At 34.8% G+C, this 10,805-nt stretch overlaps 1 protein-coding gene across 1 annotated transcript; it reads right to left on the bottom strand.

Annotated features, from left to right (window-relative positions):
- Positions 1-243: 243 nt before the first annotated feature.
- Positions 244-7,849, bottom strand: LOC121872930. Its single transcript, XM_042376061.1, has one exon. It carries the CDS (start codon positions 6,437-6,439, stop codon positions 5,375-5,377), a length of 1,065 nt encoding a protein of 354 aa, XP_042231995.1. The 5' UTR covers positions 6,440-7,849; the 3' UTR covers positions 244-5,374.
- Between the last annotated feature and the right edge of the window lie 2,956 nt (positions 7,850-10,805).

The raw sequence follows: 10,805 nt of genomic DNA, 5'->3' as shown, positions 1-10,805 counted from the left end.
CGTAAGTGTTAAACCTTGATCTTTTCTAACCTAACCTAACGTAAGTGTTAAATCTTGATTTTTTCTAACCTAACATAAGTGTTAAACCTTGATTTTTCTTTTACCTGGTACAGTATATTATTCTCTTATTGATATTTATCTAATATATTATGTGTGTGTGCATACCATCATAAAGTTAAGATACTATTTTTACTACAACGTACGTATTGTGTCGGCAAAAAGTGGAGTTTGGGGGTCGGCCCAGTCTCTATTTTAATTAATCCCATATGTTCTGTTATTTCATTTACACGTTTCTCATTTTACGCGGGCCTCCACGGGTTGAATTGACCGCGTAAATGCAGACTACACTGTACTTCATTACTTATGTCAGCCTCACTTTGAGCCCATTGTTCAAAGACCTAACACCAAGTGTGAATTACTAGCAACTAATCACCATCATGACCATCACCAATAGCAGAACACTTGTACATAAACACGTTACTGTAGTACAGTACCTGTATGTTAAAAATAATCAAAGATGTGTCGGAAGTAAAATAATTGACTTTACTATTTGCCTTGTATACTTAGTAGCAAACATACATTTCTAATTCATACTAAGTTCTGGGTAAGAGTCAATCACAAAATATGAAATTTGAGGGGAAACTGTGATTATATTTTTGAAGAATATCTTTTACCACAAAATAAAACCTACTTAATTGTACTATTAGTTTTGTCAAAGTAAGTTTTCTTCTGCAGTGCTAGTTGGCCAAATCATCTGTAACTTTCATTTTTTTATAAAGAACACAAGAGATAATTTACAAGAAAACACTATACTGGAACTACTCAGGAGTCATACAACAAATTCAAAATAAATATTATAGAAGGGCTAAAGAACTTTTCAATTATAAAAGTTTCAAAATACAATTATTGTATAGCGAAACAAAAATGCTTCCTTACAGACAGTTCTAGATTGTTAATTACATGTAAAGTAATAAAGACGTTAGTTATCACGAGTATTATGATCTATCAGTGTAAACACCACCAAATGCACTTTATGCACCATAGTAAGATTCTGCACCATAAGAGTCAAGTGTGCAAAGATCACTGTAATTAGCATACCATAATATCTCTTTATTGCAATAGTGTACTTGACATACTTATTTATTAAAAGTTTTATTCCATTTCATTTGGTACACTTTTAACCAATCATAAATCAGAAGAGCAGTAATAATTCCAATATTAAAGTTGCTTTTCGTAAGAACTACACTACGTACCACAGTGATCTTCTGCAGCACCTGTTAGCCTTGGGTAAAGCTTCATCACAAAGTTTATGTGGTAAATTACATCAATATACTTTATTGTGAAACAAGACAGTATAAAAATACAGTAGATACCTGTTAATCATATATTGCGTAAAAAGTACACGTCACACAGGATTAAATATCAGGACTATTGAAATACTCTATTTGGAAGATATACTACAGTACTTCAAAGTCATTATGGGAGCACTTTAAGGTACAAAAAAAAAATCAAGGCATTTTCTTCATAATAAATTAATAAACAACTAACTACATGTGAATATGAAGCCTTACCCAGAAGAGGGAGGAGAGGGTAGATGTTTCCTACCCATACACAGTTGTTGGATTGTGTGGCATCATAGCTGCTAATCTACAACTGGTTACACTAAGTTCTCTCTACTGTTTCATTTCGTTATGATGTTCAGATGTGTGACACTAACAGAGACCAAGGAACAGTTGAAAATTTTTACCATTAGCTGAGGTTTATGAGTCTACCAGAATTTCAGGCTACTCGAAGCGAAAGATGTAGGGATTCCCATGACTTACAGAACTAGTTGTAGGGATTTTCATGACTTACATAAATGGTTATAAGGATTTTCATGACCTACATAAATGGTTGTAGGGATTTACATGACTTACAGAAATGGTTGTAGGGATGTTGATAACTTACAGAGATGGTTGTAGAGATATTCATAACTTACAGAAATGGTTGTAGGGGCTTACATGACTTACAGAAATGATTGTAAGGATTTTCATGACTTACGGAAATGGTTGTAGGGGCTTACATGACTTAAAGAAATGGTTGTAAGGATTTGCATGACTTACAGAAATGGTTGTAGGGACTTACATGACTTAAAGAAATGGTTGTAGGGACTTACATGACTTAAAGAAATGGTTGTAGGGGGTTACATGACCCCTAAGTAAATGGTTAACATAAATGATGATGGTTTACTATAAATTGAGGTTCTATGCGAGTGCAGGTCTGTGTTGAGGTGTGGGGTTACTCTCTCCTAGGGTCTGTACTCTATGGGAAAGAAAAAGTTTAACATCATAATTTCTCTGCATCAATAACAATCCCAGGAAGATAAAATGACTGTCATTGTACCACATGAAAAGTAGACTGGTTTGTTCTTGGAGATAATATACAAATAATAGTACCATATACAAAATTTATTCTCCCAGTCTTCCAGTAAATTTTTTGGGGGACTAATCCATCGTTCAAAATTAATCTAAAAATATCTGTTTTTGTCAATTAAACACTTATCTTCTCTTAGATGAAATAAGAATATATACACACACACGATTCTAATGTGCAACACTGGTAAAGAAAAGCTAACAAGTTTGAAATTCAATACTCAACTATATTGAGATTTTCTTTACTGGCGATACACAGTAATGTTGTAAATATCAATTGACAATTTCATAATCCAATTTTACCTGTTGAACCTCACTTAAATTATGGCTTATTTGTTCATAACTTTTTAGTGAGATATGTTTGCAACCCACTTTTCTAAACAATATTTTTAAAAGTAAATTTCCACTTGTTTAATTAAAAACTGATATTTCTCACTAATGAAAACGAAACAAACATCATTTCATCTTCCTAATAATTGTAAACTGGTGATATTGTTACTGATCCCAGAGTGGCATTAATACTGGTTAATGGTTTACCTGACCTAGGCAGGTGTGTGATTAGCGTCACAATTACTGCAAGAGGTTATATCTAGCAATAATTATTTTATCAATATCATTATGTAAAAATGGAAGAGTTTATTCATAGGCAAATTAAATTAGTATTTACATAACCCTGTATAAATAACAAGAATGGTTCTAGAGGCAGCTGCTGCTTTATGCCTGGCCAAGTTCTCTACCATGGACAGTCTGGTCCCTCCTTCCATAATGTGCTCACAGATTACTAAGTAAACTCGAAATCTACAAAAATACAGATAAATATAAAAAGCATAACATGATACTGATTATCTTACAATAAAAGAAGGTTGGATTATATTTACAGCTCAACTACCCTAATACACTGTACAGAGAGGGAAACGTACCTAAAGTGCTACACAGAGGGACGTACGACATATCATTGGTTATATGAAAACTAAATTCTCTTTGATTTGGCACCTCATAAATGGATGCAAATTGATTTAGTTTATCTAAGCCTATATGAGATTCACATATAATATTGAAAAATAACAAATATGAGTGTATTTAGCAATGCCTTTTAAGAAGTTTTCTAGAAATTGTAAAACACCCTAAAATGTTATTACTTTTGGCCATTGCCATTATACAGTATATTTGGAGAAAAAAAAAGGATATGTTCAGTCCATAGGAAGTCTGCATATTTACACAGGTATTGTAACTTAAAACACTTTACAAAGAACTATCTACAAGCTTGTAAATGGAAGCATTAAAGGAGGAAAGACTCCTCTAAATTAAAACAAACAATTTGAACATTTTTCATATTAAAATTCATAAATAAGTAAATGCAAAGAAACATTATAAACCAATATAGGTACATTATTCTTAATTACCTCCCCCCCCCTCTATACAAGAACTGCCATAAGAAAATAAATCCATAAGGGTGTAGTTCTCTGCTGTACTGCATGTCTGTGGCTACTATCAACAGGTCCGTCAAAAAATAAAAAATAAATACAAAAATAAAAATAAATAAATAAAAATATTCAACTTATAATTTGTACTGAAAGAAACATTAGAAGAGTATGAATAGAAGTTATGAGTAATTAAGAGACTTTATTTACATTAAGACAAGACCAAAGAGATGTTACCGGTAAGTCCTTCTTCTGTGAAGAACTTAATTGTAGGACGACACTGGAGTTACTTTTAATGCTTCCTTATAATTACAAAACAAACCGAGATATGAAGAGAATACCTGATACTGCATACTGTATCCATAACTGTCAATTATATCAACCACTGTATCACATTAATTCAAGAAAAAATTATATATAAGAGGTAATGGGTAACTACTTTAGATAATTATTCATTGGAAATATATGTTGCTGAATGAAGATAATTACATTACCATATGTAAAACAAATCCTCTAATTAACTTAATATGCACACCATCATGTGTCCTGGACAGAAGGTATCCTACACATTATTTGGTCATACATAGCCAGAATAAATTTTTGTTTATGTAGAGCACAACATGCTATTCAGTTTAATACCCCTGTAACATAATTAAAAAAAATTGGTAAACTGAGAAAAGCTCATCAAAAAACTTCAATTATCACACAATGTCAATTATAATCATCAGCATAACTGAATTTCAGTTCTTCCAATAATACATAATAATTATACAGATTCCAATTAACTTTACTTGGAAGCTCATACAGTGCCTTGTGAAGACATATCTACCCTAATATTATTGGAAAGAAAAATCTCCTCTCAGATCATTGGTTTATAAACATTCCAAATCCCTGAATATTGTGAATAGTCACTAAACTAATGACAATTTACACACAGATGCAGACTGTAGTAAACCTTAGCATATGTGACAAGTTTAGTTAGTGTAAATTATAAATAGTTTCCTATAAGTTTAGCTATAATCTCAGCTAAAAATTGAATGGTTTTGAAACTGAGATAATGTAGTGATCATTGGCCACTTGATCATTAGTAACTGCTACAAGCACCAGCTGTGTAGCACCCGCTAGCTGCATGCCTGGTGTTCACTTGCAGCTATGATAGTAATTAACTCTAACAATCAAGTGCCCCACTGGGATGAAAAACCTTAGGTACCATTGGTTCTATGATAGTTTTCTGTTATCACCTTTAGCTTCATTGTGATGATTACCCAAACAAGTACTCCTGTGGGGGTCCATTACAATGGGACCACCAGTTAAACCATGAATAAAATTTTTGTGTTTACCTTTTGTTCAACTTATTACGTACTGTGGTTTATGTGGTTTTGCTGCAAGGGTACAAAGGTAACTAATCTGGGACTCAAACTTTAACACTACATGCTTTGGTTAACACCATTAGCACTCAAAGCCTTGACAGATTGGCATGCAATTTGTGAGCACTTGTTAAGAAAGTCAATGGGAGAACTTGCTGAAAGTTCTCTTTCATTATTAGCACCAAAATGGGTACTCATTAATATACTCAGACAAAGTTGGAGGGAGGAACACAGTGCTACAAGAGCGGTGAAATGACTGATTAATTGATAAACGACATAAATGTTTGAGTGATGGTACAGTTCGTTTGAGAGGCTGCCTTATGGTGATAGGCGAATACACCTTACCCTCAGCATCTACCCACACATGCCGTTGTAACTTTCGATTTATGCGGATGTAATGTTCAATAAGGGTGATAACGTGGGAGAACTCAGGGACTGTTGATGTCATGTGTGACTCACAGTCGAGGCGAAACTTACCCCCAGTATAGTGGATTCTAACACTGGTGGGTCCCCGTTCTGTCTGCACACTTAGTGAGTAAAGAAATCTAGTATCTGCCGAGTCCCGAACAATGAAAGTACCTAAACTGGTACTTTGCAAGAGTGTTTCTGCTTGACGCCAAGACAATCGCTCCCAGTACCATCCACTCTTTGCCAGAGCCTGTCGCGTTGCACTCAACACATGATCTTCATCCCAATCTCTTACACAGCTGAAACTGTCTCGCATGTCCCTCAGTGTTGTCTTAACTCCTGCACTCTCATCAACTATGCCCCCACCTGATGTGTGCATACGTGTAGTTAACGTCTGAGCTGGTATCTGACCTCCACTATCTGGCCACCTCCAAGCTCCATTGCATGCTCCTCGGCAGGTGCCTACACAGTGTGAGTGCATTGTTGCATGACACGCCATATGGCAGGAACTGTGACAAACTACAGGACTTGGCATGTGAAGTGATGGAAAGTGGAACATATGTCCACTGACATGCGGGGTGGCCAGTGGTGATGGTTGCTGCGTGGCACTGGCGTTGAATGGAACGGCCCCTAGAGAGGGGCCCATAATGAGGGTCCCAGGAGATGGAGTCGCCAGGGACACACTGGGTGCTGTGGGTATCGGGCAGTGCATGGCTGGTGGCATTAAGGTCATTCCGCAGCAGGAGTGGGCCGCCAACACATGGTGGCAGTTGGGACACGTCAGCATGTTGGCTGCACCTGAAAAATGATCAAGCATTAGTAAGTGCACCATTTACTCACTGTCATGCACTATACTATACTGTACAGTACTCTTATATGATGAATGCATAAAAATAAGAGTAATTTTCCAGCAGAAAACTACAAGGGTGACAAGAACAGGTCACTGGTTTTACTGTACAGTATTAAACTGCTATTAAAAAAAATCAATTGTTGTGTACAAAAAAATCCATTAGTTAAGTCAGGAAAGTTATACACTACAATATATTGAACTGACTAATGCAAAGGAAAAATCATTTTGATGCAGAAATTAAAAAAAAAAATATGTGAACCCTACTGTAAATTAGAAAGACAAGTTAAAACAGCTTAGGGGTGTCACCACTGGGATATTAAATATCTTTATCCAATACAATATCTTGTGACTGTGAGAAAAACCAATTCCCCCTTGCACAATTTTGCTCTTGTCTAGGACTTCAAGCAAACAGCAAAGGTAAGGAAGACTTTGAAAATGAAGATGAGGAACACCACTTTTAATATTTTATTTGGCTATGCCGGACGATTTTATTCAGCTCAGAGGGAAACCCATATACTGTAGTATAAAGAGTTAAAGTAGGCAAGGACAAAGAAAGGATTCTTTAGCACGAGATAAGGTTTCTCTGGGTATAAAATGCAGACCTAAGCCTAACTTGGGAATCCCCAGTCACATCGTACAACTGTCATCACATTCTTTAGCAAATTGTACACAGTAAATAAATGTATTAAAGTATGCCTAAGTCAGGATTTAGTAATAATTTTTAGTATTGTAAGAACAAGCAAGGTAACTTTGTCTGCATTTTAAAACTTGAGAAACCTTATCTCGTGTTAAAGAATCCTGTCCGGTAAAGTCAAGTCAAAAACATGAGACCCACTAATCATCTACCCCACATTCACCTCAAATGCTTCAAAGTTGCCATATCATAAATATGGTACCGTATAAAGAAAAAACAAACAAAACATTAATAAGTACAAGGGTTAACTGAAATAAATTGTGAATATGCTGTTTCCATATTTTTTTTTGCCTTATGACAGTGTCGATGTTATTAATTTGTTTATCTGTTACCAATAAGATATTATTAGGATATAATTATTTTGTTGAGGGTAATATACCGAAATTCATACATATTCTTCGTTACTAAGCGGACGACTGTGAAATAATATTGATGGTCTAGTAGGGCAGTGGTTCCCAAACTGGGGGACGCCAGGTTGGCACGAGGGGGGGTGGGGGAGCGTATGCCACGTGAAAAACATTTACAGCATATTGACATTCTTTTTCTATTTGTACATTTTCAATATTAATTTTGCACCATGATTTTTTCCTTATTATAATTCAATATTCCCCATAAGCACGATACATGAACATAAGAACATAAGAACATAAGAATGGAGGAAACTGCAGCGGGCCTATTGGCCCATACTGGGCAGTCCCGTTTACACCCAACCCCTATTGCTCATATGAGCATCCAACCTATGTTTGAAGCAATTCAGCGTATTCGAGTTAATGATGATATTTGGTAACTTGTTCCATTCATCCACCACTCTGTTTCCAAACCAGTGTTTACCTATTTCACGCCTAAATCTAAATTTGTCCAATTTAAAACCATTGTTACGAGTTCGCACCTGGTTGGATAATTTGAGTACCTTTGTAATGTCCCCTTTGTTTAGCCCTGTCTTCCACTTATACACCTCTATCAGGTCGCCCCTCGCTCTACGTCTCTCGAGGAGTGCAAATTAAGATGCTTTAACCTGTCTCTATACTCAAGGTTCCTAATGCCCGGGATTAGTCTTGTCATTCTCCTCTGAATTCTTTCCAAGGATTCTATATCCATTCTGTAATACGGTGACCAGAACTGAACTGCGTAATCCAGGTGTGGTCTCACAAGAGCAAGATACAGTTTTAGGATGACCTCGCTAGTCTTGTAACTAACACTCCTTTGTATGAACCCAAGTACTTTATTAGCCTTGTTACGAGCAAAAACACATTGTTTACTTGGCTTAAGGTTCCTACTTATCATTACTCCTAAATCTCTCTCGCAGTCGGATTTCTCTATGGCATCGTTGTTCATCTGGTATCTGGTTTCCCTGTTTACATCTCCTATACTGAGTACTTTACATTTGTCCACATTGAATTTCATCTGCCATTTTTCAGACCATTCGAAAAATTTGTTTAGATCTTCCTGTAGTTTTGCCGAGTCCTCGTCAGATTTGATAACACGTCCTATTTTAGTGTCATCAGCAAATTTACTTATGTTGCTGTCTATGCCGATATCTATGTCGTTTATGTATATAATAAACAATAATGGTCCAAGTACTGAGCCTTGGGGAACTCCACTTGTGACGTTGCTCCAATGGGACTTAGTGCCGTTAATGCTCACTCGCTGTTTCCTGTCCTGTAACCACGCCCTAATCCATTTAAGGATTAGTTGCTCTTGAAATTAATATAAGTACGAGTACAAGGTGAAAAATTATCAAAAGTTTATTAAATTTACTTTTAAAAATGTAATGGAGACGAGAGTGTTTGGTAAAAAAAAAAGCAAATGGGGTGCCATGTGAAATAGTTTGGGAACCACTGGTCAAGGGTTATAGAACACGAATACGATATCAAAGTTTTAATGATTTAATAATTTATAGTTAGTAGGTAGTAGGCAGCTATCAAACAGGGAGGTACTACCGCCTGGGAAGATATTGGAAGCATAATGTGTTGTCTAATGGTAGACCCTGCTGCTATATGGCATCACGAAAATTGTGACCAAGTCCAAGGTTGCTGATCTGACTTTCTGCCTCATTTACACTTAATTGCAGGGTCTCAATTGTTTCTCTTACTTTGACAACGCAATATACATACAGTATTTGTCACTCTTGATATTTTTTCATTTTTTCTAAATTTATTTATGGCTCATTATTATTATTATTTATAATTTTTATTAACTGTTATAATTGTTATTTATTTTTATTAATTTTATTATTATTATTATTATTATTATTATTATTATTATTATTATTGTTGTTGTTTTATTATACTTTCGCCCCCAAGGCCTTGATGTGGGTCATTAAAAATGACCTGTGCCTGAGTGGGTTAATGACCGTAAAAAAAAAAATCGAAAATGACTTGGTAAATGCGTTACGACCGCATGATTCGTTGACAAGCACCCACACAGGCTGGAGGGCAAAAATATATTCGCCGAAACCTCAAAAGAAACGCGAGAACCGATTATCGCCCTTCATTACAGAGGGCTATAGAAGACCTTGTTCACTACAAGGGTGTAAGCAACGCTGCATGCGGTGGCTCTTTAGTATGACGAAGTCCTCAGTTGTGAGGTGGATAAAGGGTCGTGAAGCAACCGGCGTGACACATATTTGCAGCATGTTATTCAACAGCAGTATGACAACAGTGTAGTTATATTTTTACCATTAATATCGGCATCAATGTAAAACTGTACCATGATTATGCTGAAATAAAGCAAAAAGGCTTTTATTTGAAGTGACGAGTGTTAACTTTAACATATGCACCAGATAGTCATTTTTCTTTTATATAATACATCGAAAGAAATACCGTATCCCATTATACAGTTCAGGGGTGTTCAGAGTGTGCGGCCGAATACGGGACCCACATTTTCCGGTAGCCAACATTAAATAAAAAAAAAAATATTAATAATATTATAAAAAGCTGGCTTCTGTAGGTTTATATTTATTGTCACTGGCTAGTTAGTTTTTCCGCTGTTGTATGTAGTTAGCAACCTGTAGGGAGGTGTATATAAGAGAAAATACGCCGTTGTTTATTCAAAGGTTTAAGGTAAAGAATAAATTTATCATATTGTAAGCCTAGGGTAATAATTTTTTTAGGGCATTCTACTTATGTTTCGGGCAACCATATTATCAGTCTGCTGAAAAAAAAATCGTATATTTTATGGGGATTAGCCCACTAGGGCACAGGTCTCTGACCCACATCAGGGCCTGGGGGGCGAATATATAATAATTATAATAATAATAATAATAATAATAATAATAATAATAATAATAATAATAATAATTATAATAATTATAATAATAATTATAATAATTATAATTATAATAATAATAATAATAATAATAATAATAATAATAATAATAATAATAATAATAATAATAATAATAATAAAAATTCATAGTGCTGTAATTAAAATTTATAAAAAAATACAATACTAAAAATAAAATAATAATAATAATAATAATAATAATAATAATAATAATAATAATAATAATAATAATAATAATAAGGAATCCTAAAAAATAATAAAATCTAAAAAAAAAGATCAAAAGTGAGAAACGATATATGCATGTTGTGTTGTCAGTAGTAAGAGAAACAAGTGAGACCCTGCAATTGTGTGTAAATAAAGCACAAAGTC

Source organism: Homarus americanus, unplaced genomic scaffold (assembly GCF_018991925.1).
Source record: "Homarus americanus isolate GMGI-L3 unplaced genomic scaffold, GMGI_Hamer_2.0 scaffold11022, whole genome shotgun sequence".
In the NCBI taxonomy this organism is placed as follows: Eukaryota; Metazoa; Arthropoda; class Malacostraca; order Decapoda; family Nephropidae; genus Homarus; species Homarus americanus.
This window is presented reverse-complemented; position numbering and strand designations above follow the sequence as displayed.

What these genes read in the sequence shown, in the direction of transcription:
- LOC121872930 (XM_042376061.1), bottom strand. Translation starts at nt 6,439, where the DNA reads ATGGTGCACTTACTAATGCTTGATCATTTTTCAGGTGCAGCCAACATG.